This window comes from Tachypleus tridentatus, chromosome 2 (genome assembly GCF_004210375.1).
Source record: "Tachypleus tridentatus isolate NWPU-2018 chromosome 2, ASM421037v1, whole genome shotgun sequence".
Taxonomy (NCBI): Eukaryota; Metazoa; Arthropoda; class Merostomata; order Xiphosura; family Limulidae; genus Tachypleus; species Tachypleus tridentatus.
In genome coordinates this window covers 136858214-136878788 of record NC_134826.1, presented here as the reverse complement: position 1 = coordinate 136878788, position 20575 = coordinate 136858214, and the positions used below count along the sequence as shown (strand labels likewise).

The following is a 20575-nucleotide window of genomic DNA, read 5'->3' as shown; positions in this document are numbered from 1 at the left end:
TTTTTTTTTTTTTTGCACTGACTCTATTTAATGTTTATTTTTATTTGTTATTTATGATTAATTTATATTCTATGTGATGGTGCTAAGGACACTAATAACTGTCTCCATCAGTTTGTATAACAGAACAAACGAAATCAAGTACAAAGTAAAAATAAAAATAAATTCTTTCTATATAATTTGACATGAAACAAAAAAACATAAATTTGAGTTTCTACGAGATACAACAAATTATGTAAACATTTTTTGGCCAGCACAATATTGTGTGTTATTTCTTCTTATAGCAAAAAAAGCCACATACAGGCTACCTTGCTGTGTTCACTCAAGGGAATCAAACTGATGATTTTAGCACTGTAAGTCGAAAGACTTACCACTGTTACACCAGGGGACCCAACCCAACAATACCAATTTAGTTTGCACATTTAATTTTAGTGACAGTTAGAGTCAAGTTGATAGCAATCATTTAAAAGTTCAGTCATAGTTACAAAATAACATTAGGAATTTTAGACAAAGCCAACAACAAACTTTTTGGAATTTTACTCTACTCTTACAAAATAGTCAGATATTTAGGCTAAGTCTAATAAAATAGTCAGATTTTTAGTCTAAGTCTTATAGAACAGTCAGATATTTAGTCTAAGTCTTATAAAACAGTCAGATATTTAGTCTAAGTCTTATAAAACAGTCAGATATTTAGTCTAAGTCTTATAAAACAGTCAGATATTTAGTCTAGTTTTATAAAACAGTGAGATAGTCAGTCCAAGTCTTATAAAATAGTGAGGTATTTAGTCCAAGTCTTATAAAATAGTGAGATAGTCAGTCCAAGTCTTATGAAATAGTGAGGTATTTAGTCTGAGTCTTATGAAATAGTGAGGTATTTAGTCTGAGTCTTATAAAATAGTGAGGTATTTAGTCTAAGTCTTATAAAATAGTGAAGTATTTAGTCTAAGTCTTATAAAATAGTGAGGTATTTAGTCTAAGTCTTATAAAATAGTGAGATAGTCCAAGTCTTATAAACTAGTGACATATTTAGTCCAAGTCTTATAAAATAGTGAGGTATTTAGTCTAAGTCTTATAAAATAGTGAGGTATTTAGTCTAAGTCTTATAAAATAGTGAGGTATTTAGTCTAAGTCTTATAAAATAGTGAGGTATTTAGTCTAAGTCTTATAATATAGTGAGGTATTTAGTCTAAGTCTTATAAAATAGTGAGGCATTTAGTCTAAGTCTTATAAAATAGTGAGGCATTTAGTCTAAGTCTTATAAAATAGTTTTTGGCATGTGATGAGTCTTTCACTCCCATGCACTTAGTTCACATGGTTTAACCAATTCTCGCATGCAAATTATCATGCGAAAAACCTCTGCCAATAGCAATCCCACACACCCACATAGCTCATGTGACTCTATGCTATATTACCTAACTATCACTTCAAGTTTAAGCAGAAACATAAGCACTAATTGATTGTGGAGAATAAGAGTGGGAAGTGGAAGTAAGTACTTATTGGAAATAAATTTTCAGTAGGAGAAAAAGTACCTCACTCTTGCTTACATACATAGCTAGAATCCCACATTGTATAGGTGGAAAAACCAGTACAAAGGAGAAAGTAAAAGCACCCAAAGGCCACCCTCTAATAAGTGGATTACATAGTGGAGATTACATTACTTTTGTACCAGATAAATCTTCACCAAGATGTGGAAAAGGCTGATAGATCCAGTGGAAATTTATAAGGAACACATCTCAATGGGAGAGAAACAATTGGACAGTGATCTCAATTGCAGTATTTCATAATTTAAGTTTCCCTGCTGAACAAGAGGTGGATAAAATAAATGATGTGCCCCAAAGTGTAGACTGGCTAGATGCAACAGACCATAAATAGCAAGTCAACTGTGTCCAAAACTCAACCATTAGGAACTGATATTCATGCAGGGTTAAGACAAGGATTATACTCTTGGTAAATCAACTATGATCTAAAAATAAATGGCCAAGAACTGACATATATGCATGGGTAGGAAAGAGGATCATACCATATTCCCATCAAGTTCAGCCAACCAGAGATAGAAATCCCACAATCAATCTGTGTATGTAGAACATGCAAGTAAAATAAAATGCATGTACATGTATTCCACTCAAAGTAAACAGACTGGAAACACCTGAAATTCAGTACCAAGAGAAGGATGTGGAGCAACCTGTAAGTGCACTCACCATGACCCACAAAACATGACCTGTGGTAGTGTATTTGAAGCAAAGAGATTAGGGGACCAGGGACATCCTGATCACCTTTGAGGACTTATGTTGATTTATTTAGCTCTAAATCCAAAGCTCAACATCTGGGAATGGACATCCAAGTAGAGGTAAGATGATGGATTCCAACTGAAGGGGTGGAATTCTTTCATGCTAGCACACAAAGTGTGTCAGTACACCATGTTGACTGGTTTAGCTTTAAATTCAAAACTCAACCACTGGAAACTGACATCCATGAAGAGTAAGATGAGGGATCCTTATCTCACTGCATGCAAGAACATGATGTTCATTGATTTAGTTCCAAATCTAAAACTCAACTACTAGGGATCAACTTCCATGTGGAGGTAGGATGAGGAATCACAATCATTATGACAGTGCACTCCAAAAAATGCAACATTCTCACAGAAAAATCTGTGCAGAGATGAAGCATCCATTTTGGGGACATCTTATCATCTAAACCAGCAGCACATAACTGCCCTACATTCAACTGAATGGAGTCTTTATCACTTATACTGCATATCTCTCATTCAGAAAGATACCTCCATGGTCCATCACCCCCATGGCCTGGAACTGGAAAGTGTAAGGACTTTCTTACTCCACTGGAAGAAAAGAGGGGGATGTATTGGACAGTCTGGAAGAACACTCACAAGACAGACAGTGCAATGGGTGACCATGAAACCATATTTTGAAAAGTCTGATTTATTCAATCTAAGAATTGGTAGGAATGTGAAGCAATCCCCTTATGCTTTATCCACAATATCCACAAGTTAATACAGTATAGAACGGGCATATTTATTTATGAAGCAAATGCATCATGAAGGATAACCTATGGGTGATCTTGTGGAAAATCTCAACTCTAGTTTATGTGATTGTAAAGAACAGTGTGCATTTTGTGGCCATGAAAATCATAAAAATGAATAAAAGTTAATGTGGACTTATGGTGCAAGATTTAGTACATTGTTAAAAATTAAAGTATACCTGGACAAGCACCACTCACACCAGAAAAGGATTCTGCTCAAAACAAGGGACAAACCCTGAAAGTTACAGTTTCACTGAAAAGCAAAGGATGACAACAGGTGGAAGATGGTATCTCATTGAGGAAGAAACAGCAATCCAAAGAAGATAATAAAAGATGAATGTAGAAGTGTGGTTCCAGTGCTCGACAGACAAAGTACCTCCACCAGATGATGGGGTTGAGATACAGGTAAAAGGTAAGGTGCCTGACTACAGTTTACACACCAGGAATTGATTGCAGTAATGAGAAATCAAGGAATAAAAGGTCAATCAAATCATACTCCAAATCCAATGGGTAAGAGAGGAAGGAAGAAACATCATGAACAGCTGAGTGGTTCAAGGGAATGGAACTGTGGGAAATGGAGTCAATAAAAAGAACCCTTGAAGGCAATGAAACAATCAGAGTATGTAAAAAACTGTGAAAGTCAATCAGATCTGACTGAGAATAAAGGTGGAAAGTGGCAAGAAACAAATCAATGAAAAGATTGAAAGAATAAGAAAACTAAAGTTATAAACTGGAACTAATATGGTAGACCATATTTTAAAATATGCAGGCTTCCAAACTCAAGATGAGGCCCAACGTAAGTAAAATCATTGAAATATCACTCTCCTGGTGAAGTAAAGCCAATAATTTCCTTGTCCAGAAATGCCACCTGAAGCCTGTGTAAATGTCCTGATAGAAGATATAACCTTTAAAGTAAGAAATTAAAATTTGGAATTAATAATTCAAATTGAATAGCCAAACACAACTGTGTCTACGAAAGAAATAAAACGTAGAAAAATTTGGTAATGAAGTATTATTTTTGTAACTTTGCAGAAATATAAAATAGTTCCACTTTGGAATAGTGTACAATACGAATATTGTATAATAAATAGTATTTTTGTTTAGAGGCTTTGAAACAGAGATATGAAAAAAACACAAAAAAAAAACACTTAAAGAGAGCACAAACTAAACACCTGAACATGAACATTGTCCAAGTAGAAAGTAATATTGAGCAGAATAGCATAGAGGGAGTCACATGGGTGTGTGGCACTACTGTTGGTGAAGGTTTGTCATGTGATAATTTAAATACGAGAATCAGTTTACCCATTTGCATGGGAGTGAAAGATTTATGGCACACAAAAAACGTTTTGCAAATCGAGGGCAGCACTAAATTAGAATAGCTATTTATGTAAGCAGAAATTAATTTCAGACATAATATCTTACATTCTCCACTTATATAAATGATTTTGAAGAGTGTATTACTCTATATTAATGTATACTTAAAACATTAATATAATGTTTATTTTAACCTGCAAATAGTATGCAATCTTGAAAACATCTACCTGAGTTTGTTGTTTTTTTATAACATAAGGATTATTCTTGCCATCAAAAATAAATATAAATCATTAAAAAACAACTCTGAAACATATTATTTGAAGTTCAACATTATCTCTATTTTATATTAACATTTTATAGTGGTTAGTTAGTTAGTTAGTTATCACCATGAGATTCCATCTCGGAACATTGGGCCGCAATCGCTTGCAGATTCTTCAACAAGTATTTAAGTGAGTAGGTTGTTAGCCCACTGCAATTTGATAGTGGTTAGCCAATCTTTTTTAAAATTAGTTAAAAGGAAATCGAATATTAGCATCAGTCATTAATTAATATCTAGAAATGGTAAAAAATATACATATAAAAAAATGCATTACAAATTTCAGTCTAAAACTGGCCTTGCAAGGGTTATACTTTTGTGCTTAATCAGATCTCTGGAGTTTCAAAAGAAATATTCATACTGATGATGTAAAGTATTGTTTACATTTCAGGTAGAAAGTTGCAGAGAGAGACTTGAAATAACATGATTAACTGGGACATTCAAAGCCTGCACAGTACCTGTTCATTTAGGTTGCTGGAAAGGAGGACACATCCGACAACTGGGTGCCCGGGTAGCCGAATCCTAGAGAGACCCAGGACTGAAGGGGAAGTGACAGTAGGTGGTAGGGCAAATCCACCAAAGGGGATTGCTACAGAATTTCCAATATATGCATAAGAAAGTAATATGTGGTAAACAGTAACTAACCAGTTACAGCTAAGTTGTGGATGTGTGAAGACACTTTTATAATCTTCCAAATATTGATATTTAATCCCAAAAAATCATTTCTCTTGCACTTATATAAATTCCAAGTGAAAGATAATTTCTGAATTCCTGCCTTTACTATACTGTGAAGGAACATTTTGCCATTTTCTAGTATATCAGATAAATTCAGAGTGTAATTATGAAAAATTATGTATACAAGTAATGAAATATATATAGACATACACACACACACAGTGAAATTAAATAATTATATCCAAATGAAGCTAAATGAATAAACAAAATCATGAGAAGGACTGCATTAAAAACAGCAAATCCCAACCTCTGATTAATTTTACTTATAACCATACATTTTCAAGCCATAAACCAAAACACATTAACATGAAATAAAATATGCTGAATACTTTTAAAAATGGATCCTAGGGTACAAGCTGCAACATGGGATTATAAAATGTATGCTAGGATTTGGAGGTGACTGAAGAAGAAGGAACCACACTGCAGTGGGGATACACCATCTATCACACTGATAATCATTTTAAATTAATTTATAATTACGAGAATCAAAATAAAAGTAGCTATGATCCAAGCGTTTAGGCTTATATTTAAGGAATAACAAGCCACCTTGACTCTTTCAAACTTAAAAGTGGTTGAGATAGGTTCATTTAGTATTTAAATTGAAATATCATAAATTTTAAATGTATAAGCAATTGTTTCAAAGTTACTAAATCTTACCCCCATAAGTAGCTGTTAGAGGAGAAGCAAGACCTGATGCAGGGTTGAATGGAGATGTCATGGAACCTTAGTGACAATAAGTATGTTTGTCAGTGTCAATTTGTCCTGACAAATTAATACTAAAAGTATACACTTATTTCTACCAAGAAATAAAATGCAGCTTTAGGAAACTAGCACATAAAAGTAATTACTGAAATCAAAAATATCAATATATATATAGTTCCTTATGTTAGATGACTTTACAGTGATTAATATTTAAATGCTTTATATGACCATGGTTTTCACTAATTTAGTCTTTGATCAGTATTTACTCCATGGTACAAGTACATTTTTGCCATCGGTTTTGCAATTTCGGAAACAGAAAAGCACCAGAATCATAATAAAAAAAAATCACACACATTTCTTACATTAAGATTGGTTCTGCATGGTGGTTAAGACAGTTGACTTATAATTTGAGACTTGAGGGTTCAAATCTCTGTTATACAAAACATGCTCAACCCTTCAGTCACGAGGGTGTTATGAAGTGACAATAAATCCCACTGTCATTGTTAAAAGATAAGCCCAAGAGTTGGTGGTGGGTGGTGATGACTAACTGCCTTCCCCTCTTGTCTTACAATATTAAATTATGAACACAGCTAATGCAGACAGACAGCCCTCATGTAGCTTCACATGAAGTTAAAAACAACAACAATACATTAAGATACTAATTTCTTATGTTACTCTTTATGTGTCTACTTATACTTTAATTTTGTCTGAACCTAAGCATAAAGCTACACAATGGGCTATTTGTGCTCAGCCCACCACAGGTATTGAAATCTTGTTTCTAGCAATGTAAATCTGTAGACATCCTGCTGTGCCACTAGAGGGCTCCTTTCTTTTCTTAATCATATTTCAATAAAAAAATATAATTTCACCAACAATTATTATGTTAAATTATATTTCTGGTAAGGCTGTACACACACTAATAAAAATGCACTCCAGTAATCAAGAGCTAAAACTATTCTAGTCAGTCAGTTGTCTGACTACTGTTGCACTACTTTTATCAGACTGAATAGTGGAATTTGATGGTTATTCCTATAACTTAGCAAAGGCTCCAAATTGTGGAAAGCATTTTTTGAGCAATATAGTCTGAACCGTAAACCCTCTTGGGATTCACAGACCAAGATATTCAATTCTTGTCATTGTTGTTTTACCACAGAGCAACACACATATGTAGTCTGTCTACTGTATAGAATAAAACTATGGATTTCAGTATTGTAAATATGCAAGCTTACTACTGATCCACCTGGGATCCAACTAACTGGAAATGTTAGACAAGCTCAACCTAACAGTTTAATCATAACTTTAAAACTTATCATAATCACACCCTCATAGCATTTGAGCTCTGAGGATATGCAACTGTCACTTCCTTTATCACTCTGAAATGTGATTACAGTGGAATCCCTCTAAAGCAGCCACCTTCAGGACTGAGACAAACTGGCCTGATTAAAGGGGTTCCACTGTACATAATTAGAGATTATGTAAACAAAAAAAGGGACTGTGATTGAATAACCACTTTCAAGGGGTGACTGGATCTGAGGGGTGACTGGATCTGAGGGGTTCCACTGTATTATGTTATCACATCCACTGATTTAAATTTACCAAAACCACAACATCAAAACATAAGGACTCTGAAGAAATACAACTGTCACACCCTACTGCATATACATATTAATCACTGCTCACAAACAGTAGATCACATCTACTGCATATACATATTAATCACTGCTCACAAACATCATAAAAAAACAGCTTATCCTGACAAAAATTCAATTTTAATATTTAAAACAAACATTGCATTAAATATTTTTATAAAAAATAAACAAAAACTAAACTTTATTCATAATTAATTAATTAATAATAATTTCTTTAAACCAAACCCTTTTTCTCATATATTTATAATTAAAAAAAAATCATAGGATTTCTGCATTCTCACAGATTCATATGAAAACTTTGAGTGAACCATTTGCTATAACATACCTGCTATTCCTAGAGCATCTAAAGTTGGATCACCAGTCATCAAAGTTGGGTTTGTGAAATCCCTGCTTTTCTCATTGTTATATTTAACATTTAAATTGGTCAGTTTGGAGTACTCAATTCTAAGAGTGCAGCAGGCATTGTAAATGTTCTGTCCATTCAGAGTCTGCCAAAGTTAAAATAGAAGAACCTTGTACATTTATATATTTATATCAATTTTTGAAATCCAATTTACCAACCAATTCACCTACTGATCGTGAACTTCAAAAGAATTTTACAAACATTCTGTCCATACAGATTCCATAAGGTTCTGAGAAAAATAAGCCTTACGTAACTGAATGTTACAAGTGTGTTCACAAACTTAAAACATGTTTGTTCTCCATAACAATATACAGTGTTAAGCGACAACCTATTACTCATGAAAGCTGAACAAAACTTAAAGGGAGAAAAATATTCTTACTGCAATCAAAGTGAATAATGTGTCATGCATATTTATTTTGATGGTGATATGTTGCAACTCATAACACTAAATATACACATAAAGTACTCCAATAATAATTTTCAAAACCTAAATACAAATATCAATGACCTTCCCTTCAATAATCCATGAATAACAAACATTTATTTATTATTTTTTAAATTTTGGAAACATCCAACACAGGGCAAGCAGATCACCAGTAATTAGGAATTAGTGGTTCATGATAGTATGATGGTCATAAATGATATTACTTAAATAATTTATCTTGGAAATAATGCTTTGAAAAGTTTATGATAATATATTTTATATGCTAAATTCAAACTTGTCTAACTCTGCTGTTTCACAGTCTCACACACACACACACACACACAGAGAGAGAGATAATGTAGAAAAAAACCAGCCACAAAAATGATAACACACACCTGGAACTTTAAACTCAATAAAAGATGTTTTGGTTTTATTAATGGGTTTTCCATAACACAGTTATGCAGATTTTGAAAATAATATATACGTATATATTATCATGTAAGGGTTTCTTACAAACCAAGAAAAATAAACCTTAATTTGATTAAATTATTATTTTGCTTACCACAATGAATATTTTTTTGTTATAATGTCTACTGTGTTTGGGTTCTAGAATAACTGATAAAACTTGCATTACAATTGTCCTAGAGAAATCTATAGCCAGTGGTTATTGACATTTTAAGCATAACAAAATATGACCTAATTCCAATGAAAATGATTCACTTATACAAAAGTACATAGGACATTTCGTGAAATATTCGTATGTGGTAGAGGAAAACGGATATCATTTTTGGATTCAGCATACGGGAATTACTGTAGAAAGTTTAAAAATTTCACGACAAACCATCACAGGCCTGTGTAATTAACCACACAGAACATACTACAGTAAGTCAGTTGAACAGAGTACAAGAAAGTTAACCTGAAAAAACATCACCAAACAGAACATAAACAGAAAATCAGTCAGATGGAAAGGTTATCATATGAAGGTGGGTTAAAATCTTTGAATTTATTTTCTTTTGAAAAAAGAAAAGTTAAAGGAGACCCGATTGAGGTGTTAATGATTTTTAAAGGAATTAATATTGTGGATGTAGCATCTTTTTTCCTTATTTAATGGTGAAAATGGTAGGATTAGTGAACACAAATGTAGATTTTGACACAGAAGAAGTCATCTTCAGTTAAGACAACTTTATTTTTCTAATATATGGTTAATCCCTAGAATGAGTTATTTTCAGATGTAGTGAATGCAGTTAATTTTAGAGAGTTAATAAGAAAATTTGATAAATACTTGAATGATGAAGGGCTGGTTTTGATGTGTGTTTTTCATTACTTTGTTTAATTTCATGGATAAAGCAGCTTTAATGGACCAAAAGACATCTTGCTGTTCTTTGTTATGTTAAAAGGAAAATTCAACAGCCAGACAGAAGATCAAATAAATACCTTAATATCTTGAAATGAAGGTAAGATATAAAAGTTAAAACCAATAAACATCTTAATTAGTAGGGTTAGCACTAAATTTGTTTTTACATACCAACTTCCTTCTACATATAACATAATTACATTATGGGGGATAACATGTTACTTTGGCTTAGCTGTATTGCATTCAAGAACTGTATTTCACCTCACTTGGTGTTCTTTGATATAAAAAGAACAGATTGATGTAATTGGTTAACATATGGATAACTACTACTAGCAAAAAAACTGGTAGCACCACTTAACTATGATAATATCTGAAATATGGAGACTTACAAGTTTCGCTGCCTGTGTTGTGATGATATCGGGATATTGTATCAGAGCCTGGAATGTGTCTGGAAAACACAAGAAAAAATACAGTTTCTTTCAAGAATATTTTAGGAATAACTCTGTGCAGTCTTTTTCATGCTATACTTAATGAAATATATATTTATAAATATTTTTGTTTCACCCCAGGTTCTATACGTAACTTCTCCAATACCTATAAAATCTATGAGGGGACAGATAGAATAATAGTTTAAAGCTATATACTTACTATTCTTGGTAAAGGTGACAATTTTCAGTACTTTTCCAACCCTGGAAAATATCTAGAATCAGAAGTAAATTTATGAAATATTTATTCACAACTGTCTTAATAATATTCAGAAATGTATTTTTCAATAATGTTTTACTAGCATTGCACTTCTAAGCATGCAATTTTTTTTAGTTGTTTTAATGGACCCTTTACAATCATAGAAAATTTGATCAATCAATCCAGAAACACAAATCACAAAACACCATGAAAAAAACACTGGCTGTTGGAAGCTAAACAATTTTCAACACAATTAATATTGAATGTTTTGAACAAAAAAAATATTCCTGATAAATGAAGAAAGCTGACTGGGTGAGTAAAGTTACTAGCAAGGAAAGCTGGCTGTGAAAATAATGGTACTAACAAGGAAAGCTGACTGTAAGAGTAAAGGTATTAGCAAGGAATGCTGATTGCAAGAGTAAAGGTACTAGCAAGGAAAGCTGGCTGTGAAAATAAAGGTACTATCAAGGAAAGCTGAGTGTGTGAGTGAAGGTACCAACAAGGAAAGCTGAGTGTGTGAGTAAAGGTACCAACAAGGAAAGCTGAGTGTGTGAGTAAAGGTACCAACAAGGAAAGCTGAGTGTGTGAGTAAAGGTACCAACAAGGAAAGCTGAGCATGTGAGTAAAGGTACCAACAAGGAAAGCTGAGCGTTTGAGTAAAGATACTAGCAAGGAAAGCTGACAGTGAAAATAAAGGTACTAACAAGGAAAGCTGAGTGTGTGAGTAAAGTTACTAACAAGGAAAGCTGATTATGAGAGTAAAGATACTAACAAATTTCAATACATCAATGGTTGTTTTATTGTTATGTAATATTCTGCCTATTTACTTTAAACAGTTTTTAATGTTAACTTGAGTCATTAGTGAGCATTTCTGTTACACAAGTAGGAGTCTGCTACTTAAAACGTTCATTTTGTATGTGGTGTCATACACACACTACTTGAAGCCGACTAAATTGCAACCACCAACCATGATATAAAGATATAGAAAGAAATTACATGCAAAAAAGATTGTCTGATTTGGTTGACAAAATTGAGAAATTCTTGTGACCATTTTTTTAAAAATGTGTGTCAAGATCAGGTTTAACTTTAAATGCCATGTGAACCATATGTAATGAAAATTTATTTTGGAACTGAAGTTTAAGGCTAAGCATCATTTTGTATTTTAATTTCTTGTCTCTTTGTTGAGGACTTATACAAGGCTAAGTTTATACCAATAGTGGCAGTTATGGGATTGGTTGGTGAGAATAGCCTAAAGAGGAAATGTTTGACTCTGAAGTGTTTTTTTGTGTGTACACATATGTGTGCATGTGTAGAGAATTTCTTCACAGAACTGATAAGAAATAATACAAGTCAGTCTTCCTTAGTCTAATTGATAGAGAATTTTATGGAGTTTTTACAGTTTTATCAACACTGTAAATGAGAATTTTAATAAAATAGTTATGGACCAGTAAGATCCAAATTCACATCAGTTAGCAGAAAGGTACAAGTTTGGAAAATGAACACAGAAGACAACTGTCAAGCATGTCAGAGGTTTACATAACCTGAGCAAGACCTGGGACTTTGGAGATAAATTAAAGACAGATTACCCAATCAATTCCTATTGGAAATCAAGAATGAATGTATTAAAGACAATGCTTGTTGAAAAAGATGATACTAAAATTGATGATGCTGTTAGAAATGCTACTTCAATGAACATTAGAGATCAAAATATTGCTGTAATTGTATTAGCTGCTGTTAATAAGCTGCAAAAAAAAGAAATTAAGATTTCAACAAGATAAGAGAGCTTCTAGAGGAAGGTTTTCAGTATTCACTAGATGCCAAAAAGCCAACCACATGGAGAATAAACTTTTGGCAAAAATAAAATTGCTGATTTTTGGACGTTTTGCTACCAAGTGGCACAAACATAAATCGGGGTCAGAAACGAATAGATCTGAGCACCAGATAGGTTAGGTAAAATGGCTTACACTAAACAAGAACAGACCTTTTTTTATTAAAATAAAGAAGAGTTATTCCAATTGTGGTTTTATGAAGATGAAGATGTTATAATGAAAATAGACACAGAATCAGCTATTTCTCTAATTTTTGCAGACTTTTTATAAGAAAATTTCAAATATAAAGTTACTAAGGATCTCTGTTGTTCTGAAGCCTTGTATAAGAGAAAGGATTATGCCATTTGGTAAAATTGGCATAAAGATCCAATATGAAGGTTGCATTAAACCATATGAAATATTTGTTGTGAAACCTGGTAAACCTTTAGGTTTGGGAAGATTCTGGCTGCATGACTTGAGTAAATTGCAAGAATGTACATACACTGAATCATGTCAACAAGGAACTTGTATTACAGCAAGTTTTGCACAACTATAGTAATTTATATAAGGATGATATGGGGTGTGTAAAAAATTATCGAGCTCATTTGGCCTTAAAATAAGGGTTATTCCAAAACTGTTAAAGAGTAGACTAGTAACTTTTGCCATTGAAGGGAAAGTTGAAAGAAGAATTAAAATGTATGGTTGCTTCTGGAACACCTAAGTCCTGGGCAACTTCATTCATTATAGTTCTTAAAAAGAGTGGTCAAATTTGTTTCTTTGCAGTTTACAGTTTAACTTTTATTCCAAGTGGAATAATGTCTTATTCCTACACTGATTTGTTTGTCAAGTTGAGTGGAAGAGACGCTTACAATTGTTACACATTTGAATAATTTAGAGCCAATCATCAGATCTATGTACTCTGATATTCACTAGACCTTTTCTGGTACTTCACGGATTCATTATTGGCTGGGATTTTTTGTGTATCAGACTTTCAGAATGACACAATTTTGACTTGTAAAGATGGCCAAGATAATCTGTAGAGACTTGTTTACATGCATGAAGTGATTGAAAAGGGAGGTTTCCTGATGATTAAAGACAAATGTAGTTTTATGAAATGTGAAGTTGAATAATTAAGATACCAGGTTATTAAGGATACCATACAACCAACAGAAGAAAAATCTGAAACCATTTAAGAAGCACTAGCATCAAACAACACGAAGCAACTTTAATCCTTTTTTTGGTGCACTTAATTTTTATGGATGATTTTTTCCCTAGTTTGGCTAATTTTTAATGCCCCCTTTCATGAATTATTAAGAATGAAAAATCAAATAAACATGGAAGACAACCAAACAATGCAATGACAACTTCAAACAAGCAAAGATGTTGTCATGAATTGAACCACTTTTGGTACACTGAGATCCAAGTTCACCCCTGAAGATTTATTCTGATGCCTCCAGTTATGGAACTGAGACAGAGTTAACTCATGTTTACAAGGATGGAATAGGAGACCAGACACTTCTATGCCTCACACACTGTCAAAAACAGAGACTTATTACACTCAAACTGGATCAGATTCAGAAGTTGAAGCAACAGTGACGTTTTTTTTCCTGTTTGTAGATAAAGGTGGAGCCACCGATAACAAAAGTACATCAATAGGAATGGTCTTGCATGCATTGGCAAAGAATTCATGGTAACCCTTTTCGTTTTGCTAATTATTAATGCCTATTTTAAATGGCAAGAAGTCTCTGATGTCTGCAAATAGAATCAAGATTTTTCAGGTCTTGTTTGTAAAACATGGATTGCTGTATGGTTTAGTTATCGACCATGTATGACAGTTCACATCTGAATAGTCTTAAGAACTTTGTGCAATAAAATGAAATTTGAAAACACCATTAATTGCACCTGGATGTGCAGCTGTAATGGCAGCAGCAGAAAATTTAATTGGTGCAAACAAGAATCAAAGATCAAATACTGATGTGGCAATAAATTGTTTACTGGATTCTTTCCGAGTAGTGCACAACAACTAACTACAAGATTGGATTTAATGAAGCCTTTTTTGAAAGAATGTGTCAGATATAAATGACATATTCATCAAGCTAACCATCGTGAAAGAGAAAACAACTTTTGTTGTTGAAAATGTGTTGATGCATGATTTTAGAAAAGCAAAGAAACATATTAGATAAATTATTCATTACCTATTGGAATAAGCACTTTTATTGTCAGCAGTGATGATTAGGAATTTCGCAGACATAATGATTAGCTGTGGCATGCGAGACTGGAAGATAGAATCTTCAGTCCCATAATGATGATAAAAGTTTTGAAGAGGATAAAAACAAAAACCTTCATCTGATAATTTTGCAGGTTGCTAATCAATTGAATCTTGCAATTAATCAAATGACATAATCAAGAGAGCACTGAAGAAACAACTAATGATGCTGTACCTTCAGATCAGTTTGATGAAAGTGAGACCGTTACTACCAATTTGCACCCAAGTTAAGATTTGAAAAAAACATCAGTTTGTTTCACCTAGAGCAGTGGTTCTTAACCTTTTTCAGTGTTTGCACCCCTTTCAAATCAGTAATCATTTCTCGCAACCCCTGAAAACTTAAATATAAAAATATAAAGCATACTCGTATGTAAAAATATAGATTTGCTTTAATTATTCATGGGCATCCTCGCACCCCTGGTTAAGAACCCCTGACCTAGAGCATGTCATAACATTAGTGAACCCAAAACATTAGATTTATAATATGTACAAAAATTAACTTTACTGATTTTATTTATGTTAGCGAGTTTCACATTGAGTATGAGTGAGAAGGTCTAACATACTATTTATTTTTTGTTGTCATGTAATATTGTCCTGAGTTATTTGATTTCAAACAGTTGTTAACGTTAATTTTAGCCACTAGTAGGCATTTTTCTATATAAGTAGAGTTTGCTAATGAAACATTCCTCTTGTTTGTTCTACACAGTGTTAAACACACATTACTTGAAGATCAATACATCATACAAGGAAAGTTATATGTGAAAGTGTTGTGTTGAGAAGAGGTTTGTACAAGAGTTGTGAGTAAAAGTACAAATAAAGAAACTTGGTTATGAGGGTAATAACTTTAGAAAAATAGCATTTGTTAAAACTGTATGAAAAAACTCTCAAGTAATATACAAATTTTAATACTGAATAGATATAACATTAAACAACTGGTGTAAATATAAAATTAATAGCTATCTCGGCTAAGTTTAAACACACAAATGTCTTTAAAGAATAAATTAGTTCAGAATTTTAACACTTTGAACCCTGTTTTAGTTTTCCAGGGTCTTCCCAGACCCCGAATGTTTTGTAAACATGGCACCAACAGATAGAAGCATGTACGTGTTTGTTGTTCACATCACCTTCAGTATTTGACAAGTTTGTGTTAAACTTTTACATAGTTTAAGTGGTAAAAAAGAAACAAGTTGTAATCAGTATTCAATTATTGATTAACAAATGAAAAAATGAGTATTATTATTTCCAAAATAATAGTTTATTATTATTTAAATATTTTCAAGTTAATTTTTATGATGGGGTCCACTCAGACCCAGGAAAAGCAAGTATGAAAAACTTTCTACAGAAGACTAATGTGGGGTTAAAGCAACTAAAATATTACACTCAAGACAAACAATAATCCATTCAACATTATTTAGTGGTCTAAAATTTATTAGCCTCAATATACCATTGCTGCATGTCTTACCTGATAAAGGATGTCTAATGTTACGGGATAGATCTGATTATCAACTACCACCCTGAGTACAGTGTTTGGACCACCTTGAGTTTCTGCTTGATATGCTAAGGTTTGGGCAACTTGCAGTGCAGCTTGTGTACTAGCATGCTTCACAAAAATGATAAAAACATACAAGTTCAGAAACCTTTATTTTAGTTTCTAATATTTGGGAGCATACTTGCATGTTAATTTTAAATCGTCTCCTAAGTTTTGTTATAGTTATGATATGAACAGCTTTTAACATTTTACTACAAATATATAACTTCTTAACATAGCTAAGGATACCTGTTGATTAAGCCACAGTTACAAACACCAATATTGTTTGGCAAATATAATGCCACAGTGTAATAAACATTTTTACTTGGTTATTTCTTAATGAATTATGTTCATTCTACTAACATGAATGTTTATTTCTATATTGTTTAACTATAAACATATCAACAATATTTTAAGAACAATTTTTTCATGTTTAGAAAAATGTGTAAACTATTTTTTTTACAATTAACATATAACTAGATTAATGTTTGTTTTCTTAAAGATCTATTAATTAATTAAACAAATCTGTATACATAGTACCTTTTAAAATGTTGAAGATTTATCTTAATCAGATAGGTCAGATTAGAGACAGCAAAAAAAGTACTGACAGTCAGGACCAGATTATTTATTAGGCATAATAGTCACAGTGCCTATGAAAACTATGGGTCCATGAAAAGTTTCCTTGAAAGTTAATCTTTGGATATAACTTATATAGCTAGTAGGGCCTATGAACAGAAGGTGCCTAGGCCCTCTGATCATCTTGATCTGACAGTACAGACTGTCAAAAGAAAGCAACTAATCATACAGTTCATAAATAATGATTAAAAATGTGGTTGTGTGAACTAGAAGCTTAAAATTAAGATTTACCCTCTTTAGGTGTTGTTTCTTAGATAAGTATTTAAGTGTCCATACATTCAACCATTCTCTTGCATTATTCATATCTTACAAATCTTCCAAGAATATAGCCACATTCATACTTAAAGCATTCCTAAAATATAACCCACATTCTTGTCTGAAGGCTTCCAAAAATACAACCGAGAATCTCACCTTATACTTTACAGAATACACATCCCACATTCCTGTTCTGGAAAAGATATACTAAAAAGGAAAGCTGATTCTGAGAGGAGTAAAGTTTACCTACCTATTATTATATTAACATTTGTTTTCTTACTCAAGTAAATATTTTGTACAATGTACCGTGAGGAACAACTTGGTACAGTTACCAATATAGCATCTAAGGTAAGTACAGCTCTTACGAATGATCCAGAAACACATGAAGAAATACCTTTTTAATGTTATAACTATGAGAAATGTAAATTGAAGTAGAAATAAAAATAAAATAGGGCGTTTTTATTATTCTGATCCACTAAGACAAGAATAGATAACTGAGATGTATCTTAGATATTAAATCTAACAAAATGTTTATGTAACAGTTCATAACAACATTTTAATATTTTCATCTACAATAAATTACTCAATTTCTCTCATGTACAAAACATGTTGAGTATAAATTCCAGTTTTGAGGACTTTATATAAATACAAATACCAGACTTTTCTGGTAAACAATGTTAGCGATCTATGTGTGGCATGACAACTAGTTATAAATATACACAAGTCCTACAATGTACACACATGTTAACTTGACAGCTAAAAGTGGTACTTACTGCATTAGAATGGGTGCTGTCTGTCTTCAGTTCTTTATGGTTTGAGAACTGGACATAAACTGTTCGCCCACGAATAAGGGGAGCACCTGAACTGTTGTAATAGTTGACCATGGTAGTGACAGCTGTAGGTTCCATCATTTCAAGAAAAGCCTAAAATCCATTGAAACATAATACAATTAACAATCTACTGTGTAACACAAGTTGGTACAGTTGATAATGTACTGTTAGCACATCTTGATATAATATTAGACAGGCCAATGTTCAGTTGAAACATGTTAGCATGTTCAAGAATCAACACAATTCCTCCTTATGCTTCCACGTCATTGTTTACCTACCTATTATTATATTAACATTATGTGTTTTCTTACTTAAGTAAAAAACTTGGTACATTTAACAGTAAATATACTGTATAGCACATCTTGGTACAGTTAATAATAAATGTATTGTATAGCACATCTTGGTACAGTTAACAATATACTGTGTAACACATCTTGGTACAGTTAACAATAAATATACTGTGTAGAACAACTTGGTACAGTTAACAACATACTGTGTAGAACAACTTGGTACAGTTAACAGCATACTGTGTAACACATCTTGGTACAGTTAACAATATACTGTGTAACACATCTTGGTACAGTTAACAATAAATATACTGTGTAACACATCTTGGTACAGTTAACAATAAATATACTGTGTAACACATCTTGGTACAGTTAACAATAAGTGTACTGTGTAATACATCTTGGTAAGGTTAATAATAAATATACTGTGTAGAACAACTTGGTACCGTTAACAGCATACTGTGTAGAACAACTTGGTACAGTTAACAGCATACTGTGTAACACATCTTGGTACAGTTAACAATATACTGTGTAACACATCTTGGTACAGTTAACAATAAATATACTGTGTAACACATCTTGGTACAGTTAACAATAAATATACTGTGTAACACATCTTGGTACAGTTAACAATAAATATACTGTGTAACACATCTTGGTACAGTTAACAATAAGTGTACTGTGTAATACATCTTGGTACAGTTAACAATAAGTGTACTGTGTAATACATCTTGGTAAGGTTAATAATAAATATACTGTGTAGAACAACTTGGTACCGTTAACAGCATACTGTGTAGAACAACTTGGTACAGTTAACAGCATACTGTGTAACACATCTTGGTACAGTTAACAATATACTGTGTAACACATCTTGGTACAGTTAACAATAAATATACTGTGTAACACATCTTGGTACAGTTAACAATAAATATACTGTGTAACACATCTTGGTACAGTTAACAATAAATATACTGTGTAACACATCTTGGTACAGTTAACAATAAGTGTACTGTGTAATACATCTTGGTACAGTTAACAATAAGTGTACTGTGTAATACATCTTGGTACAGTTAACAATAAGTGTACTGTGTAATACATCTTGGTAAAGTTAATAATAAATATACTGTGTAGAACAACCTGGTACACTTCACTATTAATATAATGTGTACAATAACTTCATATAGTTAACAATATATCATGTATAACAAGTTGATGTATGGTATATGTCCCACTTTTATTTATTTTGGATTCTTTATTATGGCAAGCAACAAATTTATTCTATTTATATGGCTAAATGTAAATATTACTTAGGATGAAATTGACATTAAACATATAAAGACACTTGAACTAATATATTGTCAAATGGATGACGTTTTATTACTATCATTGCTAGTACTAGTTCAAACGAAAACCTTCTAATATCTGCTTATATTAGGAAAAATAAAAAGGAAGATACAAGGGTCTAACCAATCATTTGTTTCATAACAGTGAATCTGGCTGAAATTTCTGATGTCTGATTAAGACTGTTTTACTAGTGATCTGAGAGTGATTAGACACAATTTACACATTATGTATGTGGAGATTTGTGAATATTATCATGTCTACTGTTCAATTCTGAACTCCATAGTCACAGTCAACATAGCAAACAAGGTGTCCACACCCTCATTAGTATTTATTCCATCACCTGTAACAGAAGAATGCAGATCGAGTGCTTTGACCCGGAGAACAAGAAGAAAGTCATTAGCAAGTTCCCTCACACAGGCAGTCAGCAGAGAATGGAACCACATGCTACCACTGTGATTTCCCATTTTTTATTATCAGAAGTGTGACAAGTAATTCGTTCTGCACGCATGGCTTTGTTTGTCAAAGGGCCGCCCCATCTTACAGAACAACAGGAAAGGTGACCTATAAATCGAGGCTAGCTGATGATGGGTTTAACACTACATCCTCTGTGAGTCAGTTGTTCAAGGTCAACCTGCGCACGAAGGAGGGCAACTCTCACTACGTGGGACGACAGCCAAAGCCCCGTCCGACCTTCCTACATCAAGTAACAGTAAAATAACATTTGAAATACGCTAATCTGACGTTCGAAGTTCTTCTCGACATTAAAACCCTTGTAACGACTAGAATAACATGAACCTTACATCTTCAAGTATCACCCCCTCTAAGTACTTATCGAAATCTATTTCAAACGAAAATAAAAATATTCCATGCAGTCTGTATTTAAGACTGCTGGCATGGATATTAAAACTTTTATTAAAATAAAGTGAAGAACAACGTTTCGACCTTCTTAGGTCATCTTCAGGTAAAGAGGTTTGCAAACACTCTTTGTTAGTAGAGAACAATGAAGA

The 20575-nt window shown here is 32.7% G+C and overlaps 1 protein-coding gene across 3 annotated transcripts in view; it reads right to left on the bottom strand.

The window, feature by feature from the left end:
* Positions 1-20575, bottom strand: part of LOC143245208 (polypyrimidine tract-binding protein 1-like) — a 118415-nt gene that overhangs the window by 13802 nt on the left and 84038 nt on the right. For all 3 annotated transcript variants that reach the window (XM_076491274.1, XM_076491276.1, XM_076491275.1), the window contains 7 exons: positions 17881-18030; positions 16151-16288; positions 10579-10630; positions 10320-10378; positions 8075-8237; positions 6056-6121; positions 5122-5252 (listed from right to left, as the gene is read on the bottom strand). In XM_076491274.1, coding sequence (XP_076347389.1) covers positions 5122-5252; positions 6056-6121; positions 8075-8237; positions 10320-10378; positions 10579-10630; positions 16151-16288; positions 17881-18030 — 759 coding nt within the window. The remainder of the gene's footprint in view (positions 1-5121; positions 5253-6055; positions 6122-8074; positions 8238-10319; positions 10379-10578; positions 10631-16150; positions 16289-17880; positions 18031-20575) is intronic.